Source organism: Phyllostomus discolor, chromosome 7 (assembly GCF_004126475.2).
Source record: "Phyllostomus discolor isolate MPI-MPIP mPhyDis1 chromosome 7, mPhyDis1.pri.v3, whole genome shotgun sequence".
Taxonomy (NCBI): domain Eukaryota; kingdom Metazoa; phylum Chordata; class Mammalia; order Chiroptera; family Phyllostomidae; genus Phyllostomus; species Phyllostomus discolor.
This window is the reverse complement of record NC_040909.2, coordinates 26574255-26590786: the sequence shown is the minus strand read 5'-3', so window position 1 is coordinate 26590786 and position 16532 is coordinate 26574255. Positions and strand designations below refer to the sequence as shown.

Sequence of the window (16532 nt, the reverse complement as noted above, 5' to 3'; positions counted from 1 at the left end):
GGGCCTGCAGTTTGCCCTGGTGTCTGGCCCCAAGTGGGGCTCAGAATGCTCTCCAGCGGGTTACATGGAAGTAATTTCCTGAGTGATTGTTTTAACCATGCTGGCTTCAGAGTGCTGGCTACAATTAGCCAGCAGGAAGCACAAATACAAACTTGTTTCAGAAGTACTTTTTGTTAAAGATTCATCAAAAGGGGAAATTGTTTAATATCTCTTTGTGTTCCATTGTTGCTCATATTCAGGTTAGAGTTTAGAAAGCATGTAAGTTGCAGGGGTAATGGCATTTTATTGTTTAGGATCTTGATGTTCTCTACCTCATTCCCTGACTTTGTACGGGTAAGACCCACTCATCACAAATTAACTTGATTTATTGCCACCGATTTCATGTGCAATTTAGAAGGGCACGGTGCTTTTCCATGTAGAAATTTGGCAGTGTTGAACTGGAAAGATTGACATTACATCAGATATGCGTGTAAAATTGTTAATGGCGGTACATAGACGGGTTTGTAAATGCAGCGATGAGCTCCTCCATGTCTGTGGACAACTGCTCTTTGGATGTGTGATCACATTTCAGAAGACAGCTCTCTAAGAACTAGGATCATTTGGGTGGAATCACCTTCATACAAATGAAGCTGTTGAAATAACCAGTTTATATTTCAGAATTGTTTTTGAGAAAATACAATTGTAGACACTTCAGCCACCTCTGGCATCTTCGTTTTGAGCAGTAAGATCTCCTCATTTCTGATCTTTTTTTCCTGTCCCTGATCATCCCCGTCCTGAGCTGGGGAAAGAAAACCTGTAAAGGCATCTTACCACAGCCTGTTGAGCAATGAGGCAACGATTTTTCTTCACAGCTGCATGTGTTCCTACAAATACCTTTTGGCACCGTCTAAGCTTTGAAGCCTATTTTGTTGATATGTTACATTTGGCCTCGTGTTCGTAAGACTTAAGAAATTTAGCACAGCCTATGGGTTCATTGTTCCTCCTTTTCCCATAGGCGGGAAGGTTCACGCTGAGCCTCAGCAGACCTCACTAATCAGTCCTGCCTGGGTGGTGACTTCCGTCGCCACCCATGAGCTGCTTCTCTCAGTGGGGACTGCAGGGACTATCACTTGGTTTTTATTTGAATAGCGACTGGTTTTCATCCTGTTCACTTATATTCCCCCAGACTGCTTTGAAATAATTAATGCCACTCAGCCCACTAAGATAACCAGCTTTATACCGGAAATCTGATTTTACTGCCACACAAATTTATCAGGAATAAAAATAACACTTAATAATGGTTTTAGAGTCTTTTCTAACTTAATTAGGGCAGTTTAAATTCCAAACCATAAAAAAATTACTCTCACAGTAAACTCGGTGGGTGGACAATATGATGTGTTAAGAGTTGAGTTTAACTGTACGAGCTTAATTACCAGTTAACTTAAAAATAACATGGTTTAAAATATTTATCTCCCTACCACATTTAGCATTGGTGAAGTCTTTGAGGCTAAATGTTACAAATTTGTATGTGGAGATTTTATGTAGGATATCCTTTATCTACTTATAGGAATCTTTATTTCAAGTTTGATTGATAATTCAACTCTGAAATCAGTGTCGGTCGTTCTAGTTTACAGTTATTACCGCCCCCGCACTGGCGAGTGCCCAAATGCAGTTACACTGTCATTTATCTCATCAAATGGCACAAAATGATTTTAACTTTTAAATCAGTTATCTGGTGCCACAAGAAAAACAAAAACAAAAACCTATCTCTGTGAGTACAAATGGTTATTTGAGTATTTAGCTAAGTGCAACTGGTATGGTACTTAATAATTTTTAGTTAATTTCCTAAAACTGAGCCCTCTCTTTCTTGGCGGTTTTTCAAAGTGTTTAACCAGTGTTAGGATTCCCCATGACCAATGTTTTTCTTTGCTCACATGTATCGTAGCACTCGGTGTATCCTTTTAGAATACCAACTGCACTTGCTTTTCTATGGCTGTTTTCTAAGATGTACCTGCAGCAAATCAAATTGCATTCTGTCACATACTTTTAGTCCAGTGTCACCAAATGATGTGTCACGTCACATGCCAGAGCAGGGGTTGCAACCTGGCAGCCTGGGAGCCAATCTGGGGTCACCTTTTTACGGTCTGCAAGCTAAGAAGATTTTTTGCATGTTAAAAGACTAGAAATTTTTTAAATAATAGTATTTCATGAGAAGAGAAGAGCACGTGAAACTCAAATCTGTGTCCATGAGTGAGATTTTATTAGAACACAACCACATTTACTACATATTCTCTGACTGCTTTCCCACGGCAACGGCAGAGCAGAGTAGTTGCAACAGCTTCGAAATTAAGCCTCAAATTTAGCCTAAAATGTATACTGCCTGCTCCTTCCCAGAAAACGTTTGCCAGGCCCTCAGAAACAAGATCTGGAGAAAAGGTCCTTAGTGTACTTCATTCAATGCACTGGTTTCCAAATTCACATTTGCCAGCTTACATTACAATTTAATTTTTTTCTCTTTTTTAAAAATAATGTACTAAGTGCATTTTGAATTTTGGTCCATAAGAATATTCTGCTTGTTAACCCAGTAGGAGGAGAGGGCTCTCACCGCTTGAGTGCCTTTGTCTGAGGAAAAACAGGGCACGGAGAGCAGTAATACGAATCGTTAGCATGGTGGTGGGCAGGAACCTAAAGATAGTGGAGATGGGAACTGGAAGAGCAAGGCCACGAAAATTGAAGTTTGCTCTAATTTCTTACAGCGTTCACAAGGCAAGCATGCCGTGTCAGTAGAGTTGTTATAATCAACAAAACGTGTATCTAACTTCACACATATTTAGGGAGATGCATGATCACAATGGTGCTGCTTGGTAAAAAGGCATTTAAAAACAATGAGCCGAAGAATCGCGTGAGTGGTGCCCCTCTTCTCAGTCAGATCAAGCCATGCTTGTTTGGGGAGGGTAAGGGTTGGGTGGAGAAAGGGGAATTGGGCAGAGGTTCTGCATCTTCTCTAAAAACCCCGGGTTTCCTTTCACCCTCCCTGAGAGAGAGGAGGAGGGCTTTCTCTCAAATTATCACCCCCAGGCCTTGCTAACCACATTCTATTTAAAGCTGTTTTATAAGGGGAGGGATTAGAAAGGGTGTTGGAGGCGGAGACTGGGGAAGCTGCTCTGAAGCCTCCCTGTGATTCCCACACCCTGTGACTCTTCATGCTCTTCACCTCCTTCCTACTCTCCCTGCAGCTTGTGCGTTCACTGGTGTGATTCTTTTTCGTAAGGCCCCTCTCTCCTGCTCCCCCAACTCTGAGCTCCAGGATGGCAGGGACAGTGTGTGTCCTGTCCAGTGTGTGTTCTCCACTGTATTCTCGCCACAGAGCTGGCACTCGAAATACATGTGTGAATAAATGAGTGAAAGTGACCTCGATGTCCAAGACCCAGATATCAGGTGTCCCTTCTACCATGTGTCTCTGCCCCGGAGTGTCTACATTCTCCTGAACCAGACTGAGGGATATTGTCACCAATAGCCTTCCTTGGAAGAGTTAGGTTTGGGGGCTGGTGAGGAGGAGCCGCTCTTCCAGTATTAACCTAGCACTCTGGTGAGTGGTGGCCTTGCCAGTTCAGGGAGTGGAGGGCACCTGAGACTGGTGAACACCTCCCGACACTTGGAGGGAGGGTGGGGCCAGGGGCAGAAGGGACTGGGCCTGGAACAGGTGGGAGGAAGGCAGGCAGATCCTTTACCGTTTTCCCTAGATGTCTCCCCTACGCTTCACCAGGGAACTCTTTACCCTGTCTGAAACTCCTACTTAAAGGTGGATATGTCCTAGTAAGAAAACAGAGCAGATTGAGGAATAGAGGGGGGAGGAAGAAGAATAAGTGAGGGCTCTTAGTTGCTTGCATAGCCAGGAGAGGAGCCAGCGTCAGTGAAGTTTTATGATTTTCCAAATCATGTTCATAAATCAGTTGTCATCTGAGCTAATAAGTGGGCACAGGCTCCTGGTGGGTTGAGCAGAGAAGTCCTTGAATGCCAGACAGCCACCTTCTCTCCATTTTTGTAACCACCTCATCTCTGACCCTAAACTAGCCCCGGTGAGTGAGCCACACCCCACTGCTGTGCTGCTGGGGCAAGAAACCTCAAAGCACACAACATCCCCAGGCTCCGACCCCACCTTGGGAAACCCTCGTTTGCATGATCTCATGGGCCATCCTGAGCTGACCCGGGGTGCCTGGCGCCCAGCAGAAGGTATGCTCTGGTGTGTGTTGCCAAGGCCCATCTCAGTAAGTACAGTTGTGACGACTCACACGGACCGCCTGAGCAGGTGTATGTGGAGTGGGAATACACCTGAACAGGACTGCTCTTACACAGAGACATCCTGACTAGAAATTGGGGGGGGGGGGGGGGCATGCCAGTACTCTAGGGTGACAGGTTTGCACCACCTTCCTCTCATGGTACTCATGAACTAATTACTAAAATTCTGGGGTACACTGAAAAATACGTTTTTTGTTGGTCTGACCAAAAAAAAAAAAAGGTGTTATTTTGATTCATTCACACCTGACGGCTGCTGTTGTGTTGGCTGTTGTCATTTTTTTTCACTTGAGGAAGGGAAAAGAGGTCAGTGCTCCTGACTAAATGGTCTGATATTGCATGTTTTAAAAATTCTGCAGCATACCCGTTGGAATTTGCTGCCCGAGGAAGGAGATGAGTGGCACCTTTCCGGGGGGTGGCGCTAGCAAAAAGTATGAGCCCCAATGATGAGGAAGTCCCTGCTCTGGTGTTCCCTCTGTGACTGTGGGCAAGGCCATTTCCTGATCTGTAAATTGGGCATAGTGTCACCACCTCCTCGGTTATGGGGTTACATGTCCACAGCCCAGAACGTAATAAAGTCTCAATAAGGGATGGCCATTATCACGTGATTCTGAGTGCTCAAAGGCTAGAAACGTGTAGACCTTTAAGTGTGCGTGTTTTAACATCACTCCAAACTTCCCAGCAGCAGCTTAGCTGTGTGGGGAGCGTGGTTGCTCCATCGCACAAAGGCAGGTTTAAAAGTACAAAGTGAATGAAGAGCGGAAGGTAAGGTTTCACGCCACTTTGCTAAGCTGGTCGTCCGTCTACTCTGAAAAGGGGCGGCAGAGGAACGTGTGAGTAAGGTAGTCACCTCCGGAAAGGATGCCTGGGTTTACAGGGCAAATACTGCAGTAGCTGGTCCATGTGTTACTGCCTTCTAGTTCTGCCATTCTGGGAGCCCCATGGACACGTTGTTATGCTCAAAATTTTGCTTTTCATTACAGAGAAATCTCAAATTGCTTTTCTCTGTTAACCAACATCTATACTTAGTTATCACAGACCTGAGAGAAACTAATGATACCTTACACTAGTCCTACGATTGAATTACCTTCGGTTAATTAGGAGTTTCTAAATCACCTTGAGCCCCTTGGAGAAAAGGCTCAATATAAATGCACAGTAATAAAACTGGTACTATGTTTAATTCAAATTGTATCCTTTGAAATTTAATTTAGTAATAATAGTTTTAAATGATCATGTCAGAACTCCAAATGGTCCTCGGTGACATGAAAGAGTCAATGGAGCATCCTGAAGTTCCTAACCTGCTCCCCGGAAGTAGGTTGCTCACTGAGTACTTGGGTTTAACAAGTTCAAGGTCCCTTTTCTCCCTGCAGGGATGATGCAGGCCAGGTTTCCAGCCATTCTCATCAGTTCTTTGGAGGTGCTCCCTCCATCCAAGATGTAGCCTCTGCATTCGCTGTCTTGAAAACTTCCGAGACTTGGGGAGTCACAGGGCTGCCCTGGCCCCTCGTCCCTCTTACCAGGCATTTGCTGGAGGCAGCAGCGAGTGAGAGGCTGGCTATCAACCACGTCCCCACCGGACTGCACCTGGCTGCCCAGAGGCCCAGTTGGAAATTCCTTTCCAAGATGCTACATCCCTAACGTATCCCTTCCCTCTTGTAACCACAGCGGATACTTGAACACAAGGTGCCATCTGAGATGGTGGGAGGCCGTCATGTAAGCACATCATTACCGGTCAGAGAGCAGAGAAACATTTTACAGTGTAAGAGGTTGGCATGGCCAAAGGCCCCAGGAGGGATGGGTGTGTGGGTGCAGGTCCACCAGGCAGCCCTGGCGCAAACTCGTCACACGCTAAGACATTGCCTCTCAGTGTGGCAGAGTCGCATATGGCTTCCCACAGTAACCACGTAGAAAATGACGTGTAGCACACCACCTGCCTCCCTGAGGAGGCTTCTGATCGTGCGAGGTTGATCATAAAACGGAGAAATAGCGGGATTATTATTGTTAAGTGCACGTGAACTTACTGGATTCGTGCTCTCCACACAGAAAAGCACAGCATGACATATCACAACAGGAACTGGTAGGAATTATTACATAGTTTTTCTGGATAGTTTTATAATTGCAGTGGAGTTCCTTTTTAGGGTAGTTGAATTCTGTATTTTTTCGGTTTTCGGTAATTTTTGTTTTCTCTGAATACTGTACAAAACAAGAGCTACCCCAATTCTATTCAATCGTTTGAAATTCTGTGTATGCCGTGAAACTAAAGCTAGTCAACCATTTTAAAACTTTGCCAGCAATTTATAGTAGAATGAAGATTTTAAACCTGTACATTCATAATTAATCTTTTGGTAATAGGAACCCCTGGTTTTTCCAGAGCCCCTTCTGTTCTCCCCTAGCTATTCAATATACTTGGGAACATACAAAGAATTCTAATAGTGCTAAATCCCAGTTAATCTTAGTAGTTTATTCTGTCATCTGCATAAAATAAAAAGTCCTTATCTGCTTTGAAATTTCTTAACTGATTTAAAAATGTATCTTTGGATAAGATAAATCAGCACGGGGCATTCACTGTTTTGATGCCTCTAACTTCTGCCTCTGTGATTCTGTCTCGTTTTTTCTTCTATTCCTCTACATGGTGGTCTCCCTCCACCTCCCACCCCCATTTCCTTCTCGAAGTGTTTTCTCTCATCTGTGCTCCTTTCCCCTCTCCTCTCACTCAGCAAGTGTGTGTTGCTACAGACTTCTAGTGGCTGACACTGGAAGTGCCTCTCAGAAACTCCCACAAGTGGAAACTTTCTGTCCACCCAGTACGCACTGGGCACCAAAGCAACTGGTAGTGAGTAGGAACCTAGGGAAATCTGGCGTTTTGACTACGTAATACTGTTTATTTTTGTGACTTTTATACTGAATGCAGAAAGTTATTTAGGTGAGAACAAGAGAGGGCTATATTCCTGTGTGTAGAATTAGCATAATGTCTTTGTCTTTACATGGTGATTCTCCTCAGACATTGCACTTGAATTAAACTCAAAGTTTGCTCTGTGAAATGCTGCCGTTTCCAAGAGCATTAATATGATAATATATCACTTTAGAGTGAGAAATTATAGATGGAGAAATTAAGGTGGAGGAGGCTTTTTGTCATGTGAAAATTCAACTAGACACCTACAGAGGAGATGGGATGTTACTTTACGAGTTTGCTCTGAAACTCAGTGCACGGGAAATTCAGATTGCATCAGCGTTTAGATGAAAGTCACGTGACAGGAGAGCCACATCCATCCCAGAGGGACGTAGTACGCTGGCTCTGTGGTCAGCCTCGTGAGACGTTAGAGCATATTGAAAAGCTAGAGAATGCTCGGCTTCCTGGATGTGGACCCTGGGTCACTCATAACTCATAATTCACTCCAGATTTATGTAGCACTTGGCACCTATTCTTTGGCGAGAAATGATTGTTAAAATATTTGAGTACGGTGTTGAGGCAGGCTTATAGGATGCCAAAACCATTCTTTGGTTGAATATGTTAGAAACTGAGAGAAACTCAGTTCACAAGAAAGATTTTGAAATACTCTCCCCTTTATAGTCAGCTCTGCTACAATGCTTGTTTTGGAAATGCAAATTTATTTGAATGGCTAACACGTTAGTGAGCGATTTTAGACTAAGGACGGATTTCATGTTTTCTTATGCACAGTCCTGACCACAAGAAACACCAGTGAACGCAGAAAACTGCACCTTGGTGAACTGAATGCACACACCCACACCTCACACACCCACCAGCTACTGTGGTTCACCCAGGGTGTTAGGAGCGGCGCCCACCCACATCTCGTGCTACCCCTTCTCATCAGGTTGCAGACGGCTCTCGTCTCCCGCTCCACAGAAACTCACGAGCTGCAACACTTCCGACACCCAATTCAACAAGCAATCCTCAGGTCTTTTCAAGTGCCACATTTACTGTAGTAACTCTGTGTTCCTTAACTATTTAACATTCAGAACTGTGTGCTGTCACTTTTATTCAGTTCCTGCGTTTAATGTGTCACTGCAAAAAAAATTGTTTTCCTTTTTTAAAAAAATTATTTTATTGTTGTTCCCCTAACCCCACTTCTCCCACAAACCTTGGTTTTCCTCGCACTGTTCTCTATGACGCACTGATTTGGAGGAGCACGTGCATGCATCTTCGCCTGGCAGCAGAAGGGTCAGGACTGCGGTTACACTCTCCGCAGTTACTGGACCCAAGTCCCTAGGACTGTGGCCCCACCCCCTCCCAGGACCTCTCCTCGCACATCTGTGAACACTTAACAGGATCCTGTCTGTCTCTTCCGCTCGGACCGCTGCTGTGTCTCTTACACTGGTTTTCTCCGCCTGTTCGTTGGCAGGATTCTGCAGCACCGCTGTGATGTTTTAATCTCAGTTATCTTTCAAATTCCTCCCTCAGAGATGGAGACCTTCTTTCTCTCAGTTTCCACCTCGGTGCAGAAAGTTCCCCATTTTCCAGTGCCAGAGCCCGGTGTCTGCACAGTGTCTGGTGGTTGCTGCAGGTTTCCCCTCAAGGCTGCCCCTTCGTAACCACCAACTCAGCTCATCTAAGGTGAACTCCACATCCTGAAGCAGTTACCGTACTAAAGATACTTTGGAAACTGTGAAATGCTTTACAGCTGGTGGGTGGGTTACAGTTTTCCTTACCTATCCAGTTTACCCTCTATGTCTTCGGCTCTTCCTTTTGCACCCACAGCACTTACCATCACCCAGTCCTGTTTTGTTCGCCTGCTGTTCTTCCGGCACAATCTCTCAATTCCATCCTTTCTCTCCCAGCCCTTCTCTGGCCTCTCGTGTCTCTCCCACGTCAGGGGGGCCCTGCTGGCTGCCTTCCCCACTTTCAGGTCCCCACCTTCACTTCTTCCCTCACCCTGCATTCCCACTTCTGAAATTCCACTATGATCACAGAGCATCTCTGCTTAAAATTGTAATGTCATATCATACTGAAACCAGGATGCATTTCCCTGCTTCCCTGCAATGTGAATGGCAATGTCTGGGGAGCTTACTGATACCTTACATAGATTCATGTCCTGCCACTCCCCTGCGTGCCTGCAGTGGGGTCCCCTGTAGGGTAGCACCCAAATGAAATAAGCTCATCTCTACATGCGCCTTAACAATTCGGTAGTGCTTTTTAATCTGGCAGAGCTTTAGGGGTTTTTTTTCCATAATTTTTCTGTTATAGAGGGTTTTTCCCCCCTGTAATTTGCATAGTGGAAAATATGGAAGCAGAAGTGAGATTTATGAGGAAACTAGGACAGGTTACTCGGGAAACAGTTTGTTATTTAGAAAGTGTTTTCATAGTGACCTTGCTGGAAGGCATGATGACCGCAGCTGTTAATGACACAGCATACCTCGGCCCTGGAGGGTGACCAGCTCTCTGCCCTCCCCCACCCAGCAGAACGTGGCCGCAGACCTTTCACCTGCCGGAGATGGCAAGGGGGGCAAGGACCCCCACAGCGATGTAACTTTTGCACTCCAGTTCCAGTGAGTGATTTTTATATTATTTTCAAGTATTAAAAGCTATGTTGTATTTTCCAACAGTAACTTTATAAATAGTTTGTCTTCTGTTCAACTTTGAGACATTGTGCTGTATTTGGAAGGTTTAACGAAAGAAAATGTTACCTCTGAATTTCAGTGTTTCTACATTTGATTCTAAAATTCTTCACCCACATACTATTAACTATTGTTTTATACATATGTGTGTATATATATATATATATATAGAGAGAGAGAGAGAGAGAGAGAGAGAGATGCTAACTCAGAAAGACATTACTTTCAAGAGCACAGAATAAAAGCACCAAAGCTTCCAGGTTCCTGAGGGAATCGTGTTCTTATTTTCTGTCCCATTCTGAACATCAGTGAACCAGCTCACCTTGTAAGGCTGTGTAGCACAAGGATGACAGTCCTCCGGTGACACTGAGCTTTAGAGACTGCCATAAAGATCCTTCCCATTAGAGGCAGAATACTGCTTCGGGTTGAATTGGTTCGTCTTCCAAAGACCACAGTCTGTGGTTCACAGGTGCCGTTTTGTTATTCTTCCCTGGAGCCCTGAGAGGCAAGCCCAACTTCGGCCCTCCCAGGGTCTTTCCTGGGCTTCGTGGTACCCAAAGCCACACCTGCCAGCCTGCCACCTGGACCTTCGCTGTCAACCGAGGCCTGTCATGGATGAAGACAGGCTCAAAACTCTGCGGGTGTTCAGTGAGGAGTAGGTGTACCATTTTTATAAGTCCATGGTAAAGCCTAGGAATGATGCTCAATTTTTTGAGTTGGGGAAAATATTTACCTATGATGTGTTGCCCGGTCACAGAATCTGTGCAGAAGAACAAACCTTTTTTGCTATTGACCTGTTCTCCCTTACAACAACTTGGGTACTTCTCAGACTAAGGCTTCGTAACTTCATTAGAAACGGTGGCTCCTGAAGCAGCAGTAGCAGCAGCATCCCGGTGTTAAGCTGGGGACAGGCAAAGGAAGGCCTCACGAGGGAGGCATTTTCTATCCGGAACTGAGGATCAAAGGGGAAAAAAGTTGAATTTAGAAGATGTAATTAATATTCTTAAATTTGTTTCACCCAAGGGTTTAAATTACTTTTGTAGTTATCAAAATTTGTGTTTTCGGGATGAAAGGAAGTTTGATGTGTTGCCTAAAATCAAACATAAGATTCTTACATAAAACCATAGACTTGCTTATTCTGAAAACAGAATTTTCCAGCTTGACATGCAGACTTCAAACCAGAAAAGAAAGGAGCAGTCTGTAGAAATCCAGTAATATTAAATACATTAATATAGTAATTATCCTCATAACACCTATAAACAGGAAAGTTTGTCTTACAGTAACACGGGGAGTTATTTTCAAAACAGCGTCTTTCTAAAAGGCATTTCTGGCTCCTTTCCGGCTTGATAAAATATTAATTTGAATTTTTACTTTGCCTTTACTTCCTGCTTTTCATCTGCTTTAGTCCTATGTTAAAATCTTGTGTTAAAGCTGATCTAACCTGTGTCAAACCCATAGATTTTTTTCAAATGAATTATTAGTTTCAGAAATGTAGGAGGTACTAAAATAGACAGTAATATAAATTCCATTAACAGCAGCCCTATAAAAGCATCTTGCCCTTCATAAACAGTGTGCAAGTGCACACAGTGAGTTCCTGGGGCCGGCAGCAGGATGTCTGATGGCGGTGCCAAGGCTCATATGCCCCTGCGTTTAAAGGGGACTGATGGAGTTCAGCCATTTGCATCAGTACATATTATGCTTACAAAACCAACCACTCTAATGAGCCTTGCGTTGTACTGGCATATTAATGTAATATATGCCAAGAAAATAACTTAAAGCAGTTTCCCCTTTGAGTCATCTTTTGATGTCCTTCGTGGCGTCTGCTTTTGTCTAGTCCGAGATGCTTATTCTAGCAGCTTTACATTAAATAGAAAATGATTTCTCTGTTATAAGAATGAATTGTTAGGTGGAACAAAATAAATTATTTACTGCCATTTAAAAATATTTTTTCCCCAAAGTGCTTCATAGACATATTATTTAAAACAACTCTGGGCCAGTGTCAGTAAGCTGCATCACTATAGCCGTGCCCCACTGTGTGGTCAACCTGTGGTCACTGGTGTCCGTTCAACACCAAGAGGAATCCCCATTTCGGGGGTGCAGTGAAGAAGAAACTTTACTGAGTGCACACAGTTCAATTGCGAAACAGCACAGCTGTTAGGAAGCCCTGGAGCCAGGCCCCTCTCTGGCTAGACACCGCACTGCTCTGGCTTCATGTTTCATCTTCAGTGTGTCAGGCCCAGCAAAGGAAACACAGTCATTAGCCTTTGGTGGAAAGAGAAAATGAGCTTTCTGAGCCAGAGGGGAGTTGACTTCTAAAGACAGAAGTCCCCACCCCTGCTTCCTCATGCAAATGAGGACTCTAAATTCTCACAGTTTGATTGGTCCAAAAGGCACTGTTCTGATTGGCCAGAATGGAGGTGCTCTAATTGGTTGGTGAAGATGTTGATGGAGGGGATAGGTACACAGCTCCAATTGGCTAAGGAGTGCCTCAGTCTTGTCGGCTGAAATAGGATTCCAGGGACTACTTTAAGGGCTGGCGCAGAGAGCAGAAGCAGTGCAGGAAGGCAGCTCAGTGCAGGAGGCGGGTAGTTTAGTGCAGGCTTCTCCCTGAAGTACAGTTTGCATGAGAAACCCCTGTGTAGAAATGGCTGCTCGGCTCTGTTTTTAAAATTGGAGCCCAGTTAGTTACCCAGGAGCCCTTCTGAGTAGGCATCTTCTTTCTCAGGGTCCACAGTACCTATTGGAAGTTACTAAATTTCCTTTTCCTCACCTTTCTGGTCGGAGTACCTTTCCTCTTCTTGTGCAGTTGCCACTCATATGTCAAGACCTCCCATGGTGCTATGGGAAAAGCAGAGGCTCTAAGGTCAAACGGAATGCCAATTCCATTGTTTATTAGTTACAGTCCCTTTGTCCATAATACCAGATGACCTGGGAAAGTTGCCTACCTCACAGGTCTCCAGTGTTCACGTCTGTAAAACTAACACCCTAAATACCTACCTCACGTGGATTTTGTGAGCATTAAATGAAATAGAACACAGCAAGTATGTACTTGATGCAGAGGAGGCCTTGAATTACTTCTGTTTGGATTCATCAGCACTTGTGCTATTTGTCATCACAAGTTGTTACGCAGTAGCAGACCTGGACAGAGATTGGTCCGCACTAAATCTAATGGCACCCCGATCACGTCCCTGCTGTGTCCTCAGCGCCATGTGCTCTCTCCATTCAGCCATAGTTGTCAGCTGAATGAAACAAGACATCAGCCAGCTGGCAGGCGGGAAAGCCTGGCCCTGCCCTCTCAGCCCTCGGGACCCTTGACCTAGTGCGTTTATTGGAAGGAGCTCACAGTCCAGAGAGTTTCCTTAAGAATACCTAGAGGAGCTGTCTCACTCGAGAAGAACTTATGCAAATACTGCAAGAGTTGCGGGTGAATGAACTGAGGCACTAGATGAAAACTAGCAACTGCCATATGTTCATTTCATTACAAGTCCACACCCAAATATACTGCCCTCAAACTATAAAAAGATATAAATTGACAGTTCCTCTTCCCAAAGGAAGTGGTGAAAACCTTTAATAACAGGTATGTCAAAGAGAATCACCTCTCCTAAGATCTGGATAAGTTTTCTTCCTGCCTTGTCTAAGTTTTGCTAGCTGTGTTCCTACTTTCTCCTAGGGTCTTCCCTCCAAGACTCCCCTCTAACATGACCTGCAGATACCTGCTGCTGTTTACTTACAAACTTGAGGGCTGACTTTTCACTGTGTCTGCATTCTCCATACTGTTGCATTAGCCATCTTCAGATTTTATATACTGCTCATGACTAAGGGTGGGGTGGGGGGAGGGTGGGCATGGTTTTCACTGCCATTATTAGGAGATGAACTTTTGTATTGAAGTCCAAGCCACAAATAGAGCATCACTATGGATGCCAGGACACCACCATTAAATATCCCACCAACCTGCCGTAGCTGTCACCCAAAAGCATGTGGGCTGCAATGAAAATGCCACATGTTACTGTGATTGCTGTTTGCTCATAGCGCTGGGTCAGCAACTCCTCTTTCTTTATTCTCAGCACTAGTTCAGGGTCCCACTTAGAGATTTCAGAAGATGATTGTCCCAAGAACAAAGGACTTTTCCTCCAAGTATTACAGAGCATAGGAGGCTGGTGAGCTTTGCTCTCTAGCCCCTTGAGACAGATGTGGGTGTCTTAAAGCCTTGTATGTATTTTATAGCAAAAGGTGCATAGCTATTTAACTTTCGGTGATAGTTTAATCTGGAAGATGCTTTCAAGAATAATCACGCAGTTTGTTGTTTCTCTGGGCTTCATCACACTAGGCTTTTTAAGTAAAACTAAAATTAGTGATGGGTGTTTGAAACACTGCCAGTGAATATATGAAAGGAAGTCATACTCATTCAGCTAATTTTGGGATGCCAGAAAATGTCAGGCCCCTGAATAAACGAGGATTCAACTGTGACGTCAGCCAGTCACAAGGGTCTTCACTGTGCCAGTCCCGTGCATTCTCTCATTGACTCCTCACAACCTTATCACGGTTCTGTCTTACATACATTTTACAGGTAGGAAAGGATGGTTCCATGACTTTTAATGTCTTCTCCTAGTGACAAAGCTAATGAACAGCAGAACCAGGATTTGAACTCATATAAGCCTGTGCTCTTCCTGCTCCTGCCCCACCTCCTGTGTGAATCTGTTTCGAACACCTTTTCCCCCACAGGTTGTGTATGCGCATGAGCCTGTGCTGAATGCCACTGTTTGGTTTTCCTCTCTTCCTCCTGTTATCACCCTGTTCCGCCCCTTTTTTTCATGACCAGGTTCATTTCATGGCTTGTATTTTTGTTTTCCTTTTTTGTATTTGAATGATGGGAGCACGGTGGGCCACTTCCTGGAGAGTGAGCTGTGGCAACCATATCCTTACTTGAAGAAGTCCTTGGTTCTTCATCTCTCATTTGGCTTGACATCAAAGCTGGAAAAGGTTACCGATGACGGAGATGAACCTTTTCAGTGTGCAAATTATATAACAGTACAAATGACTTCATATCAGTATAATTGAGTGCTTAACTATTCGTTTTTATCACGGCCTGCTCAATATGTCAAGCTAGAATATTTTAATTTACAGCAATGACTCAGATCTTGAAGAATGAATGTGGAAACACTGAATTACAAGCCCCACCACTAGGCCGTGAGCTCCCTGAAAATGGGCTTCGTCCTGTAGGTCACTGTGTCCCTACTTCCTGCGCAGGGGCTGCCTATGATAGGCCTCCCATGAAAAATGAATGAGGCCGTAAACGAACACCTGCTTTGGCCTTCAAACCTTTGGATGTTTACTATGATTTTCTGAGAACAGTGGAAGGTGATGGATGCTGTGTGACACTTTAAGAACCTGGTGCACTTCTTAAGAGGCATGTTGATTATGCTTTAGTATAAATAAGTAACTAATCAAAATATGATGTTCCTTGAGTTATACAAAGTATCCAACCTACATATATTTAGTTTCTGTAAAATAATTATGGCAGCCAGTGATAAATACTACAAAGAACAATGAGGCAGAATTTAAAGAAATGAAGAATGGTGGATTGGTATTTGTTATTTAGAAGGGCGGTCATGAAAAATAGATGAATAATATTATAATGCAAAATAGTTGGACATTTAAACACAACGCTCTGAGGCGAGCGTTAATCAGTGTGCCCATCTGAGCAGAGCTGGATCTGGCTGTCCGATTTTCCCAGTAACTTTAGAGCAAAAAAACGACTTCTGATGCCCCTTTCCCAACACTTTGGTGAGTGAAATAATCGGTCAGTTCTGCCCTGATACTTTTTCTTATGCCAGCTTGGCTCTTAAAACAAGCACATGTAATTTGGAACAAGAGCTCAAAATTGAATTTTTAAAGTCATTGAGAGGAGAATTAAAATATATATCATTAGTGATGGGTCAAATAAAAGCTGCATTTTTTATCCTCATTGTAAGTCATAAACTAATCTCCAGAGGAAGGCATTTCGGCTGAAAAGGGTAAGGTGTGCAGGTTGTTGAAACTCTCAATAAGATGACAACGTTAAAATAAATGACTGAAAATAATGATTTAAAACACTCTGTGCACACATATACTTGTAGCTTTTCACACTGAAGTGAACTCAGTTCTGTCCTGGCTCAGTGTGGATTAGGCTCCCTGTACCTGAAACTTCACACTCACGGTCTTGTTTAAACCATCCTGTGGCGGTGCATGGTCTCTTCATTCTTCACATACACATTTGAACTTGACCAGTGGGAAGTCAGATAAAAGAGCTTCTGCCTGAGTTTAGTGAAGAGCCTCATGCACGTGTGCAGATGGTGTGTCACGGTCAGGTGTAACCTCATGTCCGGACGTTCCTTTGCAGATGATCCAGTCCCTCAAGGCCCTGATCGAAAATGCAGATGCTGTGTATGAAAAGATTGTACATTGTCAGAAGGCAGGTAAGTGCAAGTTGGTCTTTTCTTTAAAATGAATTTAGCAGCATCATGTACAAGGGGGAAACCCAAAGACCCAGAATTATCTTCCAGAGGGCTGGCCCCTTGTAGCACAGGCTTCTCCTGCTAGGTGAGTGTTTTCAGAACCCGTCTATATTGGTGTAGTAGCTGGCGTAAGAAACTGCGTTTGGCTTCAGTGAATTTTTTTGAAGACTCTTCCAATGTGTTTGCCCATTT

The 16532-nt window shown here is 44.0% G+C and overlaps 1 protein-coding gene across 1 annotated transcript in view; it reads left to right on the top strand.

The window, feature by feature from the left end:
* Window positions 1-16532, top strand: part of PLCL2 (phospholipase C like 2) — a 163169-nt gene that overhangs the window by 109833 nt on the left and 36804 nt on the right. Inside the window, 1 exon segment of the mRNA XM_036030604.1 lies at window positions 16226-16301. Coding sequence (XP_035886497.1) covers window positions 16226-16301 — 76 coding nt within the window.